General features: G+C 45.2%; 1 protein-coding gene, 1 long non-coding RNA gene and 1 other non-coding gene across 9 annotated transcripts in view; 1 reads left to right on the top strand and 2 right to left on the bottom strand.

Annotated features, from left to right (window-relative positions):
* The window catches only part of LOC118550951 (uncharacterized), a 360,365-nt gene that overhangs the window by 267,342 nt on the left and 68,998 nt on the right, over window positions 1–24,025 (top strand). Inside the window, exons 7-8 of the long non-coding RNA XR_013445824.1 lie at window positions 836–942; window positions 2,714–2,825. This is a non-coding gene — a long non-coding RNA (uncharacterized LOC118550951). The remainder of the gene's footprint in view (window positions 1–835; window positions 943–2,713; window positions 2,826–24,025) is intronic.
* The window catches only part of FGF1 (fibroblast growth factor 1), a 93,569-nt gene that overhangs the window by 16,222 nt on the left and 53,322 nt on the right, over window positions 1–24,025 (bottom strand). For 5 of the 7 annotated variants that reach the window (XM_036099128.2, XM_036099126.2, XM_036099127.2 and 2 more), the window contains one exon: window positions 4,320–4,522. In XM_036099128.2, the coding sequence (XP_035955021.1) occupies window positions 4,320–4,488 (169 nt within the window). In that variant the 5' untranslated portion in view covers window positions 4,489–4,522. Of the gene's footprint in view, window positions 1–4,319; window positions 4,523–9,562; window positions 9,588–13,389; window positions 13,629–24,025 lie in introns of those variants that run through there. The other 2 variants (XM_036099124.2, XM_078067369.1) reach the window with 2 other exon arrangements.
* LOC118540101 (small nucleolar RNA SNORA36 family) lies at window positions 12,115–12,241 on the bottom strand. Its single transcript, XR_004919465.2, has one exon. It is a non-coding gene; the product is annotated as a small nucleolar RNA SNORA36 family (small nucleolar RNA).

Raw genomic sequence — 24,025 nt, 5'->3', positions numbered from 1 at the left:
CCACATGACAGGCTGTGTGAATCTAGTATGGTTTGTTTTTCTTTTTTTTTTAAAGATTTATTTACTTATTTTAGAAAGAGATCGAGAGAGAGAGAGAGAGCACAAGTGGCAGGGGCAGAGGGAGAGGGAGAGAGAATCTCAAGCAGACTCCATGCTGAGCACGGAGCCTGACATGGGGCTCGATCTCACGACCCTGTGATCACAACTTGAGCCAAAACCAAGAGTCGGATGCTTAACTGAGCCACCCAGGCGCCCCTCCACTATGTTTATTTAATCAGTTCATGGGGTAAGACCACCATCATGGTATTGATGTCAGGGGCCGTAGTGGTATATGGAAAGAGCCTTAGTATTGGAAGAAGAAGCTATGGACCTCTTTTAAACTTTCCCACTTATTAACCGGTCACAGGCCCGGTTAGCTCAGTGTCTGCAGAGTGATGATAATTCATAACCTTGTGAGATTATGGTTAAGTGGAAATGAAAGAATCTAACACAATGCCTGGCATATATCAGGTGCTCAATAAATTTACTGAATTTATTGTTGAATTTGAATTTATCTGCCACGAATACAATTCATTCACTCATCAAATTCACATTTATTGGGCATTATGCCAAGTGCCAGTCAATGTACTAGACACAGAATTGCATTGTTGAACTATAAGAGACAAAGTCCCCAACCTCAGGGAGCCTAGTGTGTGTGTGGGGAAACCATTAAATACTCACACAATAAGTGTAATTATAACTACCAGGAGATATGCACGGTACAAGAGGCACTCCTCAAATACTCTGTGTCTGAAATGAAACTGGTCATCTTTCCCTGTGCCTGTTCCTCTTCCAGGATCCTCCCTCTCAAGGTGATGCCGCCATCTACCCATGTCCCAAAGGAAAGCCATAGGAGTCACCACGAATCTTCTTGCACCTTAACACCCATTGCCTTGTCTCAAGGTCTGCAGCTCTTACTCTGGTGTTGCCTGGCTTTCCTAGAATGGCGTTGTAACAGATGGTCACAGCCTGTATGGATGATTGCCTACAGCCGTGGTTTGAGGAGTTAGGGGGACATTTTACTCAGGCCTACATTACAGTGGCCTGCGCACAAGCATCTGTCGTAGGTTTATTCAAGATATTAAATATATCGAAGCCTTGATTATGTGATGGTGACAACAACAGCAGCAACCACTCCAAGAAAGGCCTTGTGTTAGGTACATGGAAACTTACTCTCCCGGAAGTAGGAAGACGATAAGTTTTGAAAACATCCCAATTTTGCCCAGGGCAGATCTGCTGGTTGCAGACAAAGAGAAGCTGTGAAAAGAGTTATTTTTTTGCCTTGTAGAGCTGGAAGGCATGCAGTTCTATTTGGTATGTAGATTCATTTCAATATTTGATTGGGTTTTAGAAATATTCTTCCTCACGGAAGTCTTAGAGTATGGCTCTGTACCTGTGACCACAATCTCTAGTCATGCTCAAACTAATGATCTAGGAATAGAAACCATCCCCTCGCCAGACGGTGCTAATTGGTAAGCCAGGGTCATCTACTGTCTCCGACCCTGCCCTGTCCAGATTGATTCTGATGCAGAATAACCCTTAAAATGAAGACGGTGTGTGGCAGTACCGCCACTGGGCAGTAGAGGGCGACAGAACCACATTCAGTGGGTACAGCCATGCCTGGGAGTCCTCTTGCCTGCACGATCTTTTAAGACTTTTCGGACACACAGGGCCGTGTTATTATTCCCATTCCCCAGTTGGGGAAGCTGAGTCTCAATACTATTCCCAAGATTAGACAGCTGGGAACACTGGAGACATCTACATTTTTAGACAGGAGGGGTGATTGGAAGGGTCCTTGGGCTGGGGGACTTGACATTTATTTTGCAGAGCATTTTATGCAAAATGGGGAGAATGGTCATTGTTTAGTGCTGTCCCAGTCACAAAGTGATGGTGCAGGAATATGAACTCAAGCTTTCTGACTCCAAATCTAGGGCCCCTTGAGTCTGCAGAGAGTATGTGAATTATCCCGTTCTCCTGGCATTCACAAGTAGAGATGGATTTCTGCTCACTCACCCCACTTACTCTGATTTCTGTCCTCCTTGGCCCATCTTCCTAGTTCTAGAGTAAATAAATAGGCCAACACAACTCTGAATGTTGCCAAAGAGGCCCTGAATCAAAACGTGAATCCAGACCCTTGACCTTCCTGGGAGACAATATTATAGAAAAAATGAAGGGAAGGTCCTCAAATATTATACTGTATTTCCACATGCTGGATTGAATATATCGAAGCCTTGATTATGTGATGGTGACAACAACAGCAGTATTGTACTGAGCTGTTACCCTGAGCCAGGCACTGTGCTCGATCATGTCATTTAATCCTCCCAAGAAACCAGCGATGCAAGTAGTATTATTCTTATTTTACAAGTGAGAAAAGTCAGGCCAGAAAGATTACATAATTAGCCCAAGGTCACTTGGCAAACAGTCGATCCAGCATTACTTGGATGTAGACCTCCTCACACCTACTCTTATAGCTTTCTGCTGCTGCATTCCAGGGGTTCCTGATGTCTTTGGTCAGGTGGCCAAATTCACAGCACCTTCAGGAGTTGTCCCAATGTTACATACCCAGAATGCAATTGATAGTGTTAATGATGGGATGACAACAATGGAATCACATGCCATTTGTACAGAAATTCCAGTACTTGGAAGTCCTAATTGTAGTGTCTTGTTTTCCCAGAATTCAAGATTTCCCAGAAAAGCCAGCCTAACCCTGAGGAACACAGCATAATGGTTGTCTTTCCCCTGAGAGTCTGAGCACCAGAGAGCATTCCCATTGGTTCAGAAGATGGGTAAGACTTATGAGAAACATTTAAAATCCCAGAGGAATTAAAACTTCTTTCCCTTGTGTTGTATGGGGCAGATCACACAAATTGTATAGCTTGCCTCACATAATGGACTACAATCTAAGTCCATTTGTTTGCAGTAAATGTTACTTATATACATATATATGTTTAATGTACTAAATAGGGTTCTTTTTGCCTCACTCTGGTACCTAGTTTTCATCAAATATAAGGCATTTGCTAGGCCCATTTGAAGACAAGCCATCAAAACAAACCCCCCCAAAAATCTGACCCTGCAACTGCAAGGCCCAACATCAGCCTTCCTGCTCTTTATCTCAAGGGTCTGCCTGGTGAATGGGAAGGAAGAGACAATGCCTCTGGTCCATAAATGGCGGCTTCCGACCCCACGACCTTTGCATTTAAAAGTAGAGTGAGCAACACCGAGGTGGTCATTTGTGCTTACAGCCTGCAATTTGGTGCATATTACATGAATAATTAAGACTATTTGGTATATCACATCAAGGTCAGTATTTTGCATTCATTTTCAAGCCTGTTCTGTAGACCCTTACTTGCTACCTGTGCTATTATTATGTATCTCCTGGTTTCCTCTACACTTTTCTTCTCTTGATTCACAGTGTGCTTTACCCATCAGATCACTGACCCTCTAAGCAGGAACTTAGTTCCGACTTTTGGCTCAGGGAATCCTTGATAACATCACAGTAGGACCCAGACACCTAATATCAAACAGACACACCACCGTGAAAAGTACTAAAGCAGAAGGAAGAGATTTTTATTCTTAGATAGTCACGACGATTCTTTTCTCTAAAGTCATACCTCCATTTATCAACGCCATCTGAGAGCTAAGCTGGCAGGAAAGCCCGGAAGAGATAGTCAGCATTTGGCTCCCACTGCTCTCGCTCTCCAGTTTCTATAAGATCTGGAGAATGACTTTACCCCTTCCCGGTTACCACAACCACATCTGCATGATACGCAGAGCAAAAGCTGCGTAATTTACGATGTGTAAGACTATGATTATGAACTAGGATTTCGCAAATCAAGCCCGGTGGGAACATACGCTGGAGCGTCCATGACCATGAAACTGAGCCCAGGTCTTTGTGTAGGGTTGACTGCCCCCCTGCCTCACGTGGATCCTCCTGTCAGAGAGCAGGCAGGGCCCTCACCAGCCTTGGGGGCCAGGCCCGTCTTCACTAGTTACAGAAACCCACAACAGCTGAACTCTGGCAGGTGTATCTGATCTCAAAGCAGTTATGTTAGGTCAACAGATAGTCCTTTTAAAATCTTGATATAGGACCCCTTTAGGTAGGCTGTAGCTCTCACAGTGTGTTATTTCCCACACCTAGAGCTGTACACGTTTATGTTGCCCTGCCGCTGAGTGTGTCAGGAAGAGAAAGGGTACCCGTATGCAGATAGCTTCCCTGCTCGCCTCCTTGACTAAGGAAGACGCCAGGAAGGCAGGGGGCTGCAAGAGAGATGGGTGCTTACTGTGCTGGTCGCTCCTGTCTCTTGTCCCGTCCACTGTGCCATCTGGAAGGATCCTCAGGAAGTGGCCCCCGTTGCTACAGTAGAGGAGTTTGGGCTTCTTGTAATTCCCCGGAGGCAGATTAAACTTCTCCATCAGGGCGGTGAAGGTTGTGATTTCCCCTTCAGCCATGGCTCAGCAGCTGCTGGTTACGGCGCTTTCAAGGCTGTAAGAAATTAGACAACCCTGTAGAATGTCCCACCGGCAAAGGTGCCGCGTACCCTTTCAAGAAGGGGAGGAGAGCCTCAGGGCACGGGGCTCCTGGTGGGTTAGTAACCACAGACTGCCCAGGTGATGGCCACAGGAAACGGGCCTGTGCGGTGGGCAGTGGTTAAGGAATAAAGGTCTCTGGCCTGGGAGGGATTTTCAGGACATTTCTTACTTCCCAATTGGACACAGCTTTGGACCAGGCTGTGCATTTTTTAGAACTTCAAATTTAATCACTTGGCCAAGGGAAAAAAAATAATGTTTTGGTCCCTCCTTCTGATCCACACATATCCTCAAATTAAACACTGGAGTTGCACTAAAATAACACCTGGGCCCTGGCTGAAACCCACAAAAGCCGAGAGGCCGGCACTGAGGTTTTGCTCTCCATCCTCCCACTGTTTTGGCTGGGGACTGCCGGCCCCGCGGATAGCCTGACTGTTGGGGACCCATAGGAAAAGGGATGGAGGCCTTGCAGACCGCCCACAGTAGGGACCGCCAAGGGTTCATGCGTCAAGGGTTTGCTGGCAGGAACAGCAGTGGAGCAGGGAACAAGCACATGGCACGTGTTCCGGAGGGTTCTATAGGGCAGACGCTGTACCAAAGGAACCTTGATGAGACAGATCATGATGAAGGGTCTGCCAGTTATCCTTCCCCAGCTTTCCGTACGTCCTCATATCACAAAGAGAAGGTGGGTCTGTCCCTTGTACAAAGGCCGTCTTCTTCCTCATTATTTTCTAACGAGACATATTTATTCTGACACAGCAGCCGCCATATTACACGGTATAATCCTCCAATAGTGTAGACACCCACTCTATAGAGATTTATATCATCATGTAAAAATGCATCAGTGACACAAAGCTAAGTTTTAAAAAGCAAAAGTAATAAACATTAGAATTTTAAAACATCTCCTTGCCCCACCACTTAGGAGAACAATGCGCTGGTGACAACAGGGATACGCAGGGAGGAGGCAAAGAAGAGCCAGAAAACTATGTGGGAGCTTCCTTACAAAAGTGATCAGGTGCTGGCTGTACACGGTGATCATCAGTAATATCAATTATATTGTTATCAATTATACCAAGTGTATATTATCAAATATAGCAATATAATATCAATTATAATAATAATGATCATCATCATTCACACGTTCTGGGGTACAAATTAGCTCATGTGACCTTCTTTATTACTCTTTGAGACAGACACTCATATGATCCCCATTTTTTCTAAAATGACACCGAAGCTTACAGATGTTCGATGGCCTGTCCAAGGTCAACAGCTTCTAGGTGGTGGTGCTGAGCCTCAAAAGGAGTGTGTTGAAACAAAGCGGTCACTTGGCCTTAACACCATGAAAAGGTGAAGGGACTTCACTGATACTGTATCATTGCCAAAAGTGGGCTTTTTACCTCTTGTCTGGCACAGACATCTGCCCCCCTGAGCTTGTTATTCATTAAGTTATTCATTTGTGACCCAGATGTTGGCTTTCACCAACTTTTGTCCCCATGTCAACCTTGAAGCGAGACTCCAGGCATGTCCTCATTCCCCAAGAGACCCCACAGCGCCAGGCTCTAGGGAGCACTGTGTGCTTCACGGAAGGTCTGCTAGCCTCCTGCAGGCCCTGCACTAACCATCCATCCATCCAGCCAGCCATCTCCAGGGTGGCCTCAGAGAGCTGCTCACATGGAAAGCAATTCCATCATAAATCAAAACAATTTGAGTAATTTTCCTGGAATTAGGGTTCATGCTGGAAGCCTCTCTTTGTTTCTTTTGCTCCAGGCATTTTAATGTCTGTGGTTCATGTCTTCCAATCCGCAGTCACACGGGCCAGTCACGGTCCCCGGTTTCAGCTATGCTTTGCAGTCCCTCCAGCGACCCCCAAAGAGCATTTTGGATATGCTACAGAAACTATATTTAAAGTCAGGCCATCCCAAACATCCCCTTCACATATGGTGAAACTCTATACAGCTCTTTTCAGATAATGTAGTAACAGATAAAAAATGTTATTTATATCCGCAGACCTCACCTTGTGGAGCACATTGCATTTCTTTCCCAAATCCACACTCTCTCTTCCAAACCCTTCTTGTTCATCCACAAGCCTCTACGTCTGTGGGCCCACCTTTTCCTTTCACGGTCTCTCTTTCTGTCTTTCTGCTCAGCCCTTTTTCACCCAACCTCTCAATCTCTCTCTCATTCCATTTCCTCCCTCCATTTGCTTCTGGATCTCCTTCTGATATAAAGCAGTTTAGCTCTTCCAAACTTGGGCATCTTCACCTATCACCTCTTCATTAACATGCAACAGTGATCAGATCCCTGTGCCTTAAAGTACAGCCAAGAGATAATAAATATTTTTTTGGTTTTTTCCCCCAAGGACTTGCTAAGTTGTGTACTTAATTTGGTACAGGAGACGATAATTATATACTGGTGGTTGCCATTTAACTGTACAAATAGCCATTTGTATTGCCAGTCTTTGGTAGACAGGATTTTGTTTGTCATTGTCCCTGGATTTCCTCAAGTGGAGGTCCCTGTGTGCCCCTGACTGTGTGGGCATCAAGGATGGCTTCCCTTCTAGATCTAGCACCAGCGGGGAGTCTCTGTTGAGTCGTTTTCTAAGTGCTGGGTATGAATTTGGCTCTACCCGTTTGCATTCTTGCTTCTATCCCCTTGGTACGAAGGGGGACCAGATAGACCAGAAGGCTCCTGAGGTTGGAGGCTCCAGGTCTGGCCAAGGATTGTCCTAATGCTCACATTCTTATGTGTGTCTAAGCCTGACAGCCTGGGCTTCATCACTGTGGAGATCTCGGCCAGAGGCCAGCAGGTCCTCAGGTGTCCCTCTCCTCCCGACCACAGTGCACCCCACAGTTATAAAGCCACGACTGTGCTCTCTGTCTGCTTCCCGCAGTAAGAGGGACAGTAATGGGGGGTGGCTGTACTGACTTCAGATCGCTCTCACCGCCCTGCAGTTCACATCCATAGCTGGAAACCTGAGGAGAACATGTCGACTCCTGAAAATCAGCCTTGAGTCAACATGAAGCTGATAGACTGTGGCAGTGGGATTTATGAATCAGCTGAAACATACAAAAAATGAAATCCCTTTTTGTTGCTGAAGGAAACCCCAGAGGCACAAAAAGCCCTTATTCTTTGGGGGCTCTATTTACAATTTACCTATATTTTAAGCAGTAGTTAGTCCTAAGTTCCTTGCCTACTCAGGATTCGTTAAAGGAGAGGAGTAAAGGAAGTCTATGACATGATAAAACCATTAAGCCCAGCCTTCATGGGCCCTTGGGGATTTTCACAAATTGTTCTAATAAATGAATCCATTAACTACATGAAATCAGGCATTAAGTATAATGGAAATTTATAAGTTCTGTTGCCTTTTCTCTTACTGGCCTCTTCTTCCTGTAGTCCCCCCACACCCTCACACTCACCCAGAAGCATCCTCTCTCCCTCCCTCCACCTTCCACCGTGGCCGGGCTAGGTCATTCTCTCCCTTCAAAAATTCATCTCAGATATGTCCTCCTCCAGAAGGTCGATGTGGACACATCCCTCAGCCCTAACCCCCTCCTCTCCCTCCACACCACACACACCAGTTTAGATTTTAGTTGATTCCCTATATGCCCCTCTAGTAGCACATTTACCCTACGGAAGCCCTGGCTATGATTACCATGTATGTCTCCCACTGAAACCATCCAGTGGTTTCCCACTGCTTGGGGGCAAGACTAAGGCCTTATCCCTGTTGTCTCATAATGTATATGAGTGTCGAGTCACTATGTTGTACACCTAAAACTAATATACTATTGTATGTCAACTACACTTCAATTACAAAACATAATTACAAGTTCCCTTTTGCTTTTTTAAAAAAGTTCTAAGGCCTTAATAGGGCCTGCAGGGCTCGGAGGACCAGCTTTGGCTTATCCCCTGCCTCATCACCCACCGTGCTCTTTCCCCACACTGGCCTTCCATTTCCCTGAAACCCCTGTGCCCCTGTTCACCCTGGGATCTTGGCCCACACGGTTCCCTCTCTCTAGAGCACGATTCCTCTCTTTCCTTCCACCCCACTCGCCTGCGTGAACACCTACGTTTTGTTCAAGTCCTAGTTCAATTGCCAATTCCTCAAGGAAGCCTTTGCTGACTTTCTTTAACTGGGTCAGGTTCCTCTCGTTCTCGTAGAACCATCTAACATTTCCTCAGAGCTCTTACTTCATTTTTTAATTACACATTCATTCTTGTGATTATTTAATTAATGTCTCCCTTTATGACTGGACTGTCAGCTCCATAATAGTACAAACCAATCTGTCTCGCTCACCATCAGTGCCTGGCAAAATGCCTGGCAAAATGCCTGGCATCTAATGGGCCCTTGATAAATATTTGTTTAATGAGTAAATGAATACAATTTAACTAAGGTTACCTGACTGTCTCCTTCACTTGTCTCAGAAGCTCCGGAACAAAAGCTATGCCTCTTTTTCTAGGCCCTGCATTTATTAGCAAATGCCTGCACATAATCATTGCCCTCGGCATATTTGTGGATTGAATACCAGGCCGGTCCCTTCTTAGGAGCCTCTAGTGGAAACATGTTATCAGAAGACCTAATTAGAAGGTGGGGTCCTACAGGTATTAACAGAGAGGCTAAACCAAGACCCTAAACGTATTCTAAGTGAGTTCAAATTAGGCTGGAATACCCTACCCTTGGTTAAAAGCAGACCCAAACATTTTTCCCCATCTTGTAGAAGATACTTCCTTACTTCTTTGAAGGCAATATTTGGGAATTGAAAGATCTCAAAAAAGGATCAGATCTTTTAGTCTCGAGTCTTTACCTCACTTCTTTACCTCATGGCGAAAAAGTCTGTAGGGCCTAAAAAGAACTCTAGGTTTTGTTATTTCTGTCAGGGAGTGCCAGGTTGGCAGGAACCCACCTCACACCCTCTGGTGAGGAAAGTTTGCCTGAAGAAAGGGAGACAGGGTGCTTTTCTGTCTTTTTCCCCCTCCTCCCCCGCTCAGGGATCTGTACCAGGTCTGAGGTAGGAATGTGGCCTTGGCTGACTGGTGGGGCTAGCATCTTGGTCTGGCGCTCCCAGGCCAGTTGTGTTCTGTGAACTGCAATCTCATCCTCCAGAGCTGGCAGCGAACTGTGGACATGGCCATGGGGTGGACTTGACCGCGTGTGCAGGAGGTGGTTCCTCCCGGTTTGTGAAAGCCAATTTTTAAATATTCAGGTTAGTAAATCATTAGTGGGCTTGAAATCAACCCTTGTGAGAGTATTTACACCACAGAAATTGGAAAATACTACAATCAGGGCTTTTTTCTCTCTTTTCTTCTCTTTTTTCCCCCACCTCCCTTTCTTCCTTCAATTTCTTCTTTCCTTCCTTCCTTCCTTCCTTCCTTCCTTTTCTCTGATAGCTGGTTTACCAGCATACGACTAGACTCAAGTTTTAGTCCTGGCTGGACGCTCACTAGCAAAGTACTCACTCAGTTTCACAGAGCCTCAGTTTCCTCATCTGCAGAATGGGGCCCCATTAGCTACCACGCAGAATTGCTGTGTTCATTGATCATGCATATGAAGTGCTAAGCCCAGCATTTGAAAACTTGTAAGCATTCACAGATGTTAGCTTGATTATCATTCTCCATGTAGCTTGTTGTTTCGTTTTGCCAATCCCCTGTGCTATCGACTTAGCATTGAACAAACTTGAGTTTAACATTTAGTAATATTTTAGCAATATTTTAAAAATATCATTTTCTAAGCAATCAGTTAAAGCTTACCATTGCCACTGATGCGCCATGATGCCCTCTTCTCGTTTACTTGGGTGCTGAATATCATGTACTAGTCACCATTCTGTGTATTCATGGGTTTGTGTGTTACTGTCCAGGGTGACAGAGAGCCTGTGGGTTCAATGTCTTTCTCTCCTGTTCTTTAATTTAGAATCCTTCTAATCCTCAAGAATCCCCAAGTCACTGAGAATAAACCATCCCCTGGCTTCCAGGATCAAATATTATTTGAGGGAGATCAAGATGTCATACTCTAGATGCCAACCACTTCTACTCAGCACCTGCCACAGGCAGACTGTTCTGGAAATTTAAAAAAGTAAATAAAGAGAAAGAAATGGAAATGAAAAGAAAGACCTGAAATCCCTAATCTACATTCTGAGATGCAAAAAGCTCTGAAAACTAGACATTCTTTCATAACTCAAATTGTGGCAAAACCTGACCCAAACTGCCCTGAGACGATTTAAAGTCTTTATCACCCTTTGTATTAATATTTGTGTAATCTGGTACAGAATCACCAGTGTTTCTGATGACAGGGAACTGCCCCAGACCCCACTGAGGTTGTTCCATAATATACAATATGCATACCAAACCACCTGTCTAAAATCCCCCAAAGTCTCCACTCAGAAACATATCATCCCAAGGCTTTTCAGAGAAGGGATTCTGAGCCTGTAGTAGAAATCACAGTATCTGTCTTTAAGGAGGTTATAATCTGGCCATACCAGATCAATCCAGCCGAGCTTCCAGTAAAAGGGGCATAGATGCTTGGACCGCATGTAGCTGGCAGGAAGTAGGGCCTGGAAATCCAGTCAGGCGGTATCTCCCAACAGCTCAATCGCACCGTTAGCCTCCGCACTCCTTTACGAGGAGTAGGAAAACATAAGCAGAGATGCACACATTTCCAGGGATCGCCTCCAGTGTCCATTATTTGTTCCCTGGGTTCTGGGTCTTTAATTCTCTGCAGTGGGGCTTATCCACCCCCAAAACTCAGACCCCCATAGAGCATCATTCATTTGGAGGTCGGGAATTATTTTGATGCTTAGAGAAAACACCCTCCAAGAGGAGAAACTGCGCATGCCCCGGTGCAGCGGCATGCTCTGCGGGCCCCAGGTACTGGTGCCCCTCCGTCCGGAGCATCCTGTAGGCTCTCGGCCAGCCTGAAGACCTCCACACTTCCTACGTGGATGTATCCTTCCTACAGACTGATGCTTTAGAGCCCTGGGCTTCCAGCCAAATGCAAAGTGATTCTGCAGGGGCTCTGGGCCCGCTCTCCAGGCTGCTCTCACTGATGTGCCTCCAAAACTCTTTTGAAAATGTTGTGCAAGTTACAATCTCCAGAACCAGCCCACAAGGACATTCCTTTCTCCAAGACAGCTGACCTTCCAACTCGTAGGAAGATGGTCTGCTTGCTAGGTGTTTTTTGTTCTTCCCTCCTGACCTACAAAATTTGGCTTCTCCAAGCTCAGTCTTTTGAAGTATGTGTTTGTTATCTCTGGAAATGCTGAGGGCTTGCCCTACCGTATGTTTCCCAATAGCCTATTCTGGACATACCCATAAATAATCAAATAAGTTCATATATCATAAAGTAGTGACGTTTTCTTGAACATATACTATGTACCAGGTACTGTCCTAAGTGCTTTACATACATTATTTTAATTAATCCTCAGAGAAGTTCTGTGGGGTAGGCATTGCTTTTCCCTTTCCTTCCTTCCTTCCTTCCTTCCTTCCTTCCTCCCTCCCTCCCTTCCTCCCTCCCTCCCTCCCTCCCTTCCTCCCTCCCTCCCTCCCTTCTTTCTTTCTTTCTTTCGGCTGAGAGATAAATGAATAGAATAATATTTTCTATGTAATCATCTACCCTAGCCTGGTCATGTCCCAAAGTTTAATTAATTGAATAAGGAGGCTGCCCTGAACTGAACTCAAGGCATTGCTTTTTTTATCCCCAGTTTGCAGTGAAGGACACCAAGGCTTGGAGAGTTTAAACAGTTTGTCTAAGGTCACGCAGATAAATCAATGTTAGAGCCGAGATCTGAACGTAGCGTTTTCTAACTGCAGAGTCCATGATTTTAACTGCCAAAGAAATACGGGAAAGAGACAAAAGGGCCTTTAGATAACTGATCCTTAGCTTCTCTATTCTGTTTACTCCCCAAGCCCTCCCAGCACCCATAACTCACACAGCCCCATCGACAGATACTTGTGTCTATTGAATGGAGTCTTTGCAGGTTCCTCCCTTGACACAGAATGGTCCTCTTTCTCAGCTCAGTGTGATAAATACCCCCACCAGCACTTTTCTGATCGTCACTGTGATGCTTTCCCAAGATGACCCAGTGGCAGTCAAGTCCCTCCTGGCCTTTGTCACAGTAGAATCAATTGCCATTGCTTTCAAGGGGCTGGGCTAAGGCCAGAGCCCACTGGGGGAAATGAGTGGATAGTCCTACTTCCGACTGGGCTGGAAAGGCCAGGAAAAAGGGAAGTTCTCATAGACCTGGGTTTGGTTTCTGCTGTGTCATTAACAATTTGCATGACTGGGCAAGTCATTAACCTTTCTGATCCTCAGCTGCCTCATCTGTAAAATGAAGCTATTAAGCATACTGATCTCGTATCGGTGCTGTGAGGGAGGAATAGAGCAAGGCAGGCCTGGGAAGGGCCTCACATGTAGTTAGTGCCTAGGAAATAAAAGGTGTTGTTATGGTTGTTAATAAGAGCCTATGGTTTACAGCATTGGTTATTTACCTTTTTATGGCACTTGGAGTTTCACAAAGCATTTTACATGAGTAAGCAGGCATCTCTGGATGCCTGTTGTGTTTAGATACTACATGAGATACTTGATAATCATTTTGTATTTTCTATTCCTCCTATGACGTGGGATAGATGAGCCCTTTCTCTTTTTCTCTAGCCAAGAGAAGTGTGACACAGAGAGGCTGAACAGCTTATCAAAGCAAATCTGTAGCTTAGCCAAGAACAAAACCCTGAGCCCTAAGACATCCATTTATTATGTCAGCCCTCTGTTGGGCAGCCTCATTTCCACGGGCCCCATGCTCATTCAAAACACTGAAGAGTAAAAAGGACAAAACTCACATTTCTGCCAGACATGATATCCAGGCGTCTCTGGAAGAATGGTTAGCAATCCCGGCATGAGGTTTTGTGTTTAAGGTACTTGGATACGAAGGAGGATTGTAAACCCCGTGGAGCTCATTTCACATGTCAGAGTCTATTCTGGATCTTGAAAGTGGGCCATGGAGGCCCCGGCTGTGCCCCAGCAGAGCTACATTCCTGCGGAGGCTTCTAGCGCTATGCAGGAAGCAGGCGGGGGAGCAGGGCCCGGGATTTGCAAAGGGACCCAGTGGGTGTCTCCACCAAAGGGCCGGAAGAAAATAATAAGCTGTCCCAGCATCAGCCTGCCAGGCCTTAGTTTTTGCAGAGCCTACATTAGGACAGTATAAACCTTGTTTCCCTTTGCATGATTTCTTTTTAAGGACTTCGGCTATTTTTAGAGGTTCCTTTCACTTGCCAGCTCTCTTTGATCCCACACAGAAAGTCCAAAAGGGACCATTCTCCCATCCTCACATTTTGCCCTGTTTCAGCAGGCCCAATGGCTCCCGTGGTCCTGTGAGCATGTCATTGGTATTCCACATGCAGCCCTATCCACAACCCAGCTGTTGGCAGGAACCAGGTGGGTTTTATGGGAAGAAGATGAAGTAAGAGAGTATCACCGAAGGCCCCGGGCAAGGACTGGTGTTTGATAAGGGATGAAAGAGCTTGGAAGTGTGTTGAAATCTTGTATCCAAGAGGGTAAACTAAGATAAACCTGCCCCCGGTGTCTAGCATCACCAGGAAGGTGCGGGTTGCACCTCGCAAGCATAGGTAGGTACCAGTAACCTTGATAATACACTCATCTGTCATCCGTGGCCTCTCAGGGGAGTTTGCTTTCAAGTTGGCAGGTAGTTCAAAGCATGGTTTGCTTTTATTCCTTCAACTCCTCATGGTTCCTCTCCTTGTTTATTTCTTTTTTCTGACTGACCTTTCAAAGCCATTTATACCCTGCACCATCCACTGCTCCTTTCTCATGCTTTCGAGATCAAAGTGCTATTCTGTTGGGTGGGGTTGTTTGAAAAATGGAGAATTTCTACATTATTGGCCTTTGAAAGTAGATTAGGCAACAGGAGGGAAAAAGAAACGTCAAAGGGACTTCTCCTTACTTCGCTAGGCTGCCATCATTTTGTGCATAATTTCTGCTGGCTTTCAAAGGTCCTACATTCCTTGGTTCCTCCTTGGTGTTGGCGGGTTCGTGGGGCTCCTCGGGAATTCCATAAATCTAGACATTTAGATGGGCCCACGGGGGTGGGGCAGACAGAAGGCAGAACATTTTCCAATGTTTTCCAGTATTGTATTCTTGACCTTCAGTGGTGGGAAGACCTTTTCCATAGATGTGTTTGGGTAGAAAATAAGTAAATGGTGTTGCTTTTTGAAACTGTCCTCGATAGGAATAAGTCATTAGTTTGTAAAGTTTCACACTCTGTGAAGGGAGTTTGGTTGATTTGATTTGCAAACATTCTTCACACGGCATTTTCAGCAACATAAGTATTATGGGAAGCAGGATACCTGCCTCCCTGAGTCTATTGTGTCGGGCCCACCATATACAGGGTAGCTCCCCTCACTTCCCTGTCTATACTTCTATAACACTTATGATAATTTATGATCTTATACATGTGTTTGCTTCCTAGTTATTGACTGTCTCATGCCAACACAACTCTCAGCACACACACGCACACGCACACACTGGATTATAAGTCTCACGAGGACCCACATTCAGGTTTGATTTGCTCACACATGACAGTACCTAGATGTGTGCCTGTTGCATACTGATTGCTCAGTAAATATTTGGGAATGAACGAATTCAAGAAATATGTTCTTAGAAAAGCTGTTCGGTTTAAAACACCTAACTTACCAAAAATAGTCCTTTCTGTACAGGTCCATTTAAGTGTGGTAATTAGTGTTTGTCAGAGAAGAGTGTTTGCCAAGGGAGTTGGAATCACTGGTTATCCAGATAGGACTTTTAAGGAATAGTATGAGGCCCGTCACTTTCTTTTCTCTCATTTTCCCTTTGATCTGTACACCCTTTCTGGCTTCCTGTATTCACTAAGTGCTAACCAAGTATATGCCAACCATGGTAAAACAGGGATAATGCTATACCTACCTCACAGGATTGGTGTGAGGATAAAATTAGATCATTGTATTTACCAGTTTCTGGCAAAGTTCCTGACATATGAAGAGCCTGATAGATGTTAGCCATTAACATTATCAGAAATATTTATGGAGCAACTATGATGCACTTTCTATCTCAGAGTCTCCAGAATCAGGAAAAAGAAGAGCATCTGTACTACCAGGGGGCTTGTGATGATTTTTGTTGTTAGTTTTCTTTGCGTAGTATCTATTTTAAGAGCAGAAAATGACATGGTGACCTCTTGGTTTACAGTGGGGAAGGTCAGCTAGCCAGACAAGAGTAGGAAATGAACAAAAAATCAAAATTTTAAATACAGACAATATTACAGACGTTTTCCTTTTGCCTCAGGCTCCTTATGTGGCTTGGCACAGCACTGTTGCTGATCCTGTCTTTTTAAAAGAAATTTGATATTTTGTTCATCAAGGATTGTTTTGCCCGAAATTTGATTTTTTAAAAATATTGCACTAAAGGGGTGCCCAGCTGGCTCAGTTGGAGGAGCATGCGACTCTTGATCTTGGGGTCATGACTTTGAGCCCCACATTAGGTGTAGAGATTACTTAAATAAATAAATAAACTTAAAAAAAATATTGCACTAAAGTATTATTTATCTTGGTTTCTGAGTAAATTTTGTGCCCAAAGCAAGTGTCTCCCTTGCCTCACCTTAGTCCCAGCTCCGTATGCTGGTAGAATTCCTAATCTCTTATGGTCAAGTTAAGAGCTATCAAATTTATGTACTTAGTACCTCCTGTCAACGCCCAGTCCAGTCCACTTCTTAACTTCTAAAATAGCCTCCTCTCTTGTCCATGGACCCCCATCGTTTTTATACAGAGTCAGAAGGATCTTTGGAAACGTACATCAACCCCTTGCTTGTAACCTTCTGTAGCTTCTCATTTCCATAAAGTAAAATCTGAATCCTTACCATGGCCTGCAAGATCTTGGATGGTCTGGTCTGACCTTCCACCACTCCCTCCCTTTGCCCACTATATTCCAGTCACTCCTCCACTCCTATCTTCTCTTGGATCCTTGAGTCTAGTGTGGTCTCTTCCACATAGCTGCCTTCATACACATTGTTCACTTTCTAGCACTTTCCCCTGGCTGGCTCCTGCTCACTCTTCAATGGCAGCGGAAGCCACCCCCTCAAAGGTCTTCCCTGACCTCCCAGTCTAAGTTCTGCCCCCACCCCCACCTCCATTAGTCTCTTTTGTACCTCCTGTTCTTTCCTTCCCAATGCTTCCTGCCATTTGTGATTAAGTATATATCCTTCCATGTGGTGACCTGTCTGATCTCTTCCTCGCCCAGTAAACTGTAAGCTCCTGGAGGGCAGAAGCCATGTTTATTTACCATCTTCTTCCCAGCCCGTAAACAGTGCCTGGCACAGAGGGGATGCTCGATTATTTGTTGAATAAAAGGGAATGAGTGAATAAATCAATCTTCAGCTTGCAAAATCTTGACCTCGGGACTCTCCCGCACACTAAGGGACTTTCATGTCCCATTCTGCTCTTTGTTGTTGTGAACTTTGCTCTTCTAGAGCAAGTGTTTTTCCCCTAGATTATTTTTATTGGAAAAAGTGAAGCAAATATAGAGATAATTATTGATTGTCACTCATCAAGTCTCTGCTCCCTATCACCAACATCCTCCTGGGAGCCTGCTGCAGGATTCCTGGGAACCACAGGAAATAAGTCCACTAAACCACTTGAAATGCTTTTATAAAAATAGACCGGCCTTGACCTTCTTCCTGTGGAAGGGCCTCTTTCCTCTGGGCAAACATTGCAAAGAAATGTTATCTGCTCTTAGAAACCTCCCACATCAATCATCCTCCCAGCAGGATTTATCTGGACTTGGAATCCTGTTCTGAAATGGTCTTCCTACTGCCTGGGCCATCACCTGAGCAAATTGCACATTTACTATTTCCGTGCTGTTGTTTTGATACCTCAGTGACACGACAGACAGGAATCAAGGCCTGAGGGACCCATGGGGACAGTCCAGGGCACACTGATACTCTTCAGGGGCAGTTTCTTCCTCCCCAGAGCTTCCCACCACTTACCTTGGGACTGCAGTACACGTGTGCTAGCTTCATCATTTTGATTGCTATCCCCTGACCAAATTCCTTATTTGTGAGTTCTATTTAAACTACTGATGTGTGGTTTTACTTCAATTTCATTTCCTTGTTTGAAGGAAGCTATCTCTCTCGAGTATTAATGCAAAAGCATCCCATGAACAGAAGGCAGTCCTCGAGATAAACACAGTGAAGGGCAGCTGTGGTTAGCTTCTGCTTAGGTGTTGCTTCCTGCCCCTGCAGCCCTTTTGCTTGCAAAGAGAGGAAAGCATTCGAAAACATAGTTGCACCAAACCAAAGCTGTCTCCTTGAATACAGTCATAATAACTGAAGGAAACTTCAAAGGGGGCCCCCTTTTTCTCTGCAGTGTGATTGAAAGATATCTTCATACCACTCAGAACTTCTGTATCATCAGGGGCCCATGCCCCTCCTTTGGGAAACAAAGGGTTAATAGGGTCTGTTGCTTTTCAGCAAATAAGCAGAGGATGTCAGTTCCCTTAGGAGCCCTCAAATATAAAAGAAGGATAGAAAAAAAAAAAAGAAAATACAGATGAACGTCAATAAGAAGTCTTTAAAGATTGTCCCTGATCCTATCAGCCAAAGACAACTTCTGTTAACATGTCTATTCATAGAGATATAAGCCTTTTATACAGGGTCTTATATATAGGAATATCTCAGATTTTCTGAAACAGAAAGACAGCTTTCTGCTTTCTTAGATTTCTGCATTGTTTGCCTGATTTCTATTTTGTTGCTATCTTTATTTTTCATTTTTCTTATTTTGGCTTACTTTTGCTTTACTTTGCCCTTTAATTAATTAATTAATTAATTAATTAATTAATTTTAATATATTTTTAAAGATTTTATTTATTTATTTGTCAGAGAGAGAGAGCGCACACAAGCAGGGGGAGTGGCAGGCAGAGGGAGAGGGAGAGGCAGGCTCCCCGCTGGGGACCCAATCCCAGGACTGAGATCATGACCTGAGCCAAAGGCAGCCACTTAAATGACTAAGCCACCCAGGTGCCCCTATTTATTTATTTTCATGCAGAATATTGGGTCATTAATATTAGACCTTAAATTTTTTTTTAATATGAGCAGCTAAAGGTAAAAGTTTCCCTTTAATAATTGTTTTAGTTGCCTCCCCAAATTTTCATATTCTATATTTTGTATATTGTTCAGTTTAAATTACTCTATAAATTCTCCTTACCCTATAAATTTTCTTTTGATGGATTATTTCAAAGTGTGTTGTTTAATTGAAAATATTGGCAGTTTTCCTAGTTATCTTATGGTTTTTGATATCTAAGTTAATTACACTGTGATCAGAGAGTTTATTCCATATGATTTCAATTCTATTCAATTGATTCAGGATTGGTCTGAAGAAAGTAGAATCACATGATTCCATTTTGTAAAAAATATATATATATGTATAGTTTTATAATCTGCTTATTTATAACCAGACTTGACTAAATACATTAGGACTGTTTCCCTCATTAATAAACATAAATCTACATCTCCATTTGCAATGGCTACAGAGGATTATAGGATTCTGTTTTGTGGACATGCTGAACTCTGTGAGCTAATCTTCTCTTGTTGGACACTTGGTTGTGTACTGTTTGTCACTATTATAAACAAAACTGCTATAGTCATCCTTGCATCCCATGCCTTGCACCCTCCCCTCCCCCTGGGAGGATTTATGGACGTGGAATTGCGGGGGAAAGCACGTGCATATTGTTAAGGTTTTTACTCAAAATATTCTGAAAGTTTCTACCTATCGTGGGTTTAATTTCCATTTTTACTCCTTGGCTTACATGTGCTTCCTTTCTGATTTATATGTCTGCTCTTCAAGGTAGAGGAGAAATTAATTGGAAAGTTTCAGACCTGCTGACTTTGGTTTCAAAGTCACCTCATAAAATGAGAGCCTTGCTCCCCTTGCCTCAAGGTGCTCTGAGGATGCATAGCACCCTTCTTGGGATTTCACTGCAGGCATTTCTGGACACGTGACCCAAGCCAAGGGTTGCTTTTCCAGCGTGAGCTTGGGAACTTGCCAGACTCCGCTGGGCCCGGACTAAGGGGGAGCAGAATGGCCTGAGGCAGAGTTGTCTTTTGACTGACACTTGGCTGCTTTCGTCCTTTGCTGCACCACCCTTACCTCTCAGCTCTGACAAACCAGTCCTGACCTCTGTTCAAAGCTCACCTCCTCTCTAAATCTCCAGGCATCGGTGACTCTGTATGATGCAGCAATTCCCAGACCTCTGGTAAAACTACCTGTCAGTGTTTTATGTCTGTCTCTTTAATACGCTGTAAATTTGTAAATTTACAGTAAATTCTTGCAAGGGGGACCTCATCTCCCACTTACTAAATCTGGGGCTTTTGTAGCTGCCACAGAGCACAATGTATTGAAGGCCGTCAGTAACACTTACTGAAATAAGAACCTGGTTCATCTCCCAGGTTGAGGTGACGCTTGGCCCAGCCAAATAAAAATGGCAGACAACTGAGAATTCTTGCTCATGTCACATTCCAAATGGTGTCTGTCCTTGTCTTTAAAATAAGAGACAGCCAAGATACAAGTTAAGAACTCACTGTGATTCAGACTGACGGATATTATCTCTGACTTGCCCCTTTATAGATAGATGTGTGACTGCAGGCGAGTCGCTCACGCTCTCCGAATCGGTTTCCTCGCGTGAACGGTACCTGCTCACACGGTTGTTGTAAAGATCACATTCGGTAAGAGCACGGAAAGCAAATAGCGCGCGGTACCTAGCAAGTGATAAGCTCACCACAAATGGGATCATGACTGTCTTTCATAACTTGGGAATTCGCAAAAGACCCAGCCTCCCTCCTGGGTTTGGGCTGTGTTGCCCCCTGCTCCCCTCATCCTTTCCTGCCATGGGGGGGACGCACTGTAAAGGCTGCTTGGCTTTCTCTAAGGCACTCCGACTCCGCCCTTCCATAGAGGAGAGAAGTGGTTGCTTTGCTTAGAGGACTTTGCTTTCCTTTCACAACTCCTGAGATCCAGGTAACAAAGCCTCTGCTGAGTTTTTAACCAAAACAGGGTAAGACTCACCAGGGGTCCACAGGTTGATTGCTCATTGTTTCATAAAGCTGTATGTTTTGCACTAATTCTTTTGATTTTCTTAGGCCTCTTCCATTTACTTTGAACAAGCTTTTCTTTCTTTTTTTTTTTTTTTAAAGATTTTATTTATTTATTTGACAGAGAGAGACATAGCGAGAGAGGGAACACAAGCAGAGGGAGTGGGAGAGGGAGAAGCAGGCTTCCCGCAGAGCAGGGAACCCGATGCGGGGCTCGATCCCAGGACCCTGGGATCATGACCTGAGCCGAAGGCAGACGCTTAACAACTGAGCCACTCAGGCGCCCCTGAACAAGCTTTTCAGTACCTGACTCTGGGGACCCCAGGAGCACATCTGTGTTCCTTACCTGAGCTGTACCTTACGTCAATGGGCACAGGGCATAACTCTGCCTTTGCCTCCTGAGCTTTGTTCCTCGGAGAGGGCCCTCCCTGCAGGGGTGGAGGGGTGATCCTGTGAGGGCCCCTCCCCCAGGGGTTTTCATTCACTGGACCTGAGTTGGGGCTGGCCCCTGCAAGCTCAACACATCTCCCCACGGGATTCTGATGCATGCCAGAGTGACAACCCCTGGCCTGAGAAATCCTTTCTTTCTATATCAAGAGAGAGAGAAGGAATCCAGCCTAGAAAGGGAGAGGCCAGCTTGATTATTTTTCTCCTTTTTTCTCCAAAGTTACTGAAATATCTCCAAATCGACTCTTCTTGTTTTCTTTAAAAGCAGTGGCCCAAGGGACACTGCCCATTTTGATATGTTTATTTTTTTCTCTTTCTTTCCATTACTCATATTTCCTTTACTGAATTATTGTTTGTCCTTGTTGGGGGGAAGAAAATAAGACAGAAGGTAAGACAAAACGAGTGAAGGCTCCAGGTCCTTCTGGCCTTGTTCTGCTGTGTGAGGCTGGGACAGGAGGGCTGTTTGTCTCTGCAGCGGAGGGCACAGGCCACAGGCAGTGCATCTTGACTTGATTTGGATTGTCACAGAGCTCCGGCTACTGACCATGGTGGCACATGGTGGCAAGGCCCATATGTCTCCAATCCAAACCAGAAACCAGTTCTGAAGAATGAACTGAGGCCTAGTCACAATATACACGCCCATGATAAGATGAAATCAGGCCTCCGGGGAGGGGGGCAGAGGGGTCATTTAGCTTAGCAATGTAATGAGGTTCTGTTATGTTTCCGTTTCTCTCTGCCTCCTATTTTAATTGGTCCAGTTTTTCCCGAGAGTTCCAAGATTGCAGTCCTCATTTATTCACTTGATGAGCTTCCGCTGTGCCAGACATGAGGAATATAGTGGGGAATAAGGCAGACACAATGAGGACCTCCTGAAGTTTGCATTCGAGTGGGGAAGGCCCACCATAAAAGGGATTCCCAGTGAACTGAGTGTTGCAGTGAAGTCCAGGGTACCATGGAAGTTAGATAATAGGTGACCTACAGAGCCTGAGAGGTGGGAAGACTTCCTAGAAGAAGTGGAATTTATATTCCTAGTGAGTAGGGAAAAGAAGGTAGCAGGAAGAGCCTGTGCAAAGATCCTGAGTGCAGGAAGAGCATGTTTCACTTGGGGAGAAAATAGCCTGCTGTGGATGAGGAGAGATGGCTGTGGCTGGAGATGGCAGGGTCAGGCCATGCAGAGCCCTGGAGACTTCTCTCTGAAGGACTGTGGAAAACCACTGAGCAGTGCGGGCTGGGGTGTGACATGATCAGATTAGCTTTCTAAAAACATCACTCTGGGGGCTTAGTGGAGAAGTCGGGGAGGTGAGGCAGAAGCAGGGAACAGGTGCAGTAGCCCAAGTGAGAGCCAGCGGCCCCTCAGATAGGGTGAGCGTTGTGGGCCTAGGCCAGATGTGGTGTCTGTTCTTCCCAGCTTCCCAGCCAGGATATCCTGGATCACAGGCGCAGTGGCCTTCTCTGGGAGAGACGGCAGCAGTCAGCCAGGGCTGAGAGGTACTGAGAGGTGAGAGAAACTTGGGTCTGCCAGCTATACCAGAAAATACAATTTCCGCGTTTGAGGGCGCTGCTTTGAGAATGTGGGTCTCATTGATCTTCACTCGCAGATTGAGAAATGAGGCACCAGGGCATCTTAACAGATGACAGATAATGCTGGGGAGCCAGAGTGCCCTCGCTACCTGACCTGCCAGTCGGAGCATTAAGGACTATTGTCCCTGCTCCTGTCCATCCTGCTGTGACTCACCGAATGACTGGACAGATCGTCTGCCCCTCAGTTGCATGTGTATGACCTCAAGAACTGAATTTCCGAGTCATGCCACTATACTTCTAAAATACACAAGATAGTGTCACCTCTGAGAGTTTTCAGGGCAGGTCAGACAGCCTGAGGGGAGGGAGCAGACCAGCCAGCTCTCAAGACGCCTCCCAGTCTTATGATGCCTTGGGGCCTGGTGACACTAGAAGAGACAGCTGAGGTCATCTTAGGGCGCTTCATTCATTCACTCAGCAAATGGTTATTAAGACCCTGCTGTGTTCCTGGACCCATTCTCATATGGTGAATAAAGCTGGCAGTGTCCTTACCCCATGGAGCTTACATTCCAGGCATTTCCCAAGGCACAATCAGTGACCCACACTGCCTCCATGCTCTCTTGGTCTTGGTGTTGAATAAAAAGGCCCATGTTCCCTGGCATCGGACCTTCAGTTGCCTCTAACAAGAGTGAGCTTCCATTTTATAAATGTGCCAAGCTTGCTTTCACCTCTGGGCCTTTGAACTTGCTTTTCCCTTGGCCTGGAGCTCTCTTTGCCAACGTTGCCTCCCACCCCCAGCACATTCCTACTTCTTCTTCAGACTTCACCTCAAATGGTACTCAAATAAGCCTTCTTTTACTACCAGCCCCAGGAGCAGGCCCAGCCCCCCGGCGGGGGTGAGGGTGGGGTGCCCCTTATCCCTCTGTTCTTCACTGGTGCTGTTTCGCGGACTCTTTCTCCCTCTCCACTTTGCTCCATTAGGGCAGAGCCCTTGTCTGTGACGCTCAGCTTTGTATCTGCAGTGCCTTGCACGTCATGGTATGTAATACGTGCTCACTAAATAGTTGCTGGAAGGAATGAGGGCGGGAGCGGGGTGATGAGCTCTATTGTGCCGCACAGTGTGTGGGTTTTGCTGAAAAGACCTGCACTGTGCAGAAAACCTCTCATGAACCAAAGCCCAAGAAACTGTGCTAATTGCCAGTCGCCATACTGAGCCCCAGGATGAATATATTTTTAAAGATTTTATTCTTAGGTAATCTCTGCACCCAACGTGGGGCTCAAACTCACAACCCTGAGATCAAGAGTTGCATGCTCTACTGACTGAGTCAGCCAGGCGGTCCCAAGTATGAATATTTTTGATTGATTACATCAGTATGACATTA

This window comes from Halichoerus grypus, chromosome 2 (assembly GCF_964656455.1).
Source record: "Halichoerus grypus chromosome 2, mHalGry1.hap1.1, whole genome shotgun sequence".
In the NCBI taxonomy this organism is placed as follows: Eukaryota; Metazoa; Chordata; class Mammalia; order Carnivora; family Phocidae; genus Halichoerus; species Halichoerus grypus.
Note: the sequence above shows the minus strand (reverse complement) of the source record. Positions and strands in the feature narration are given on the sequence as shown.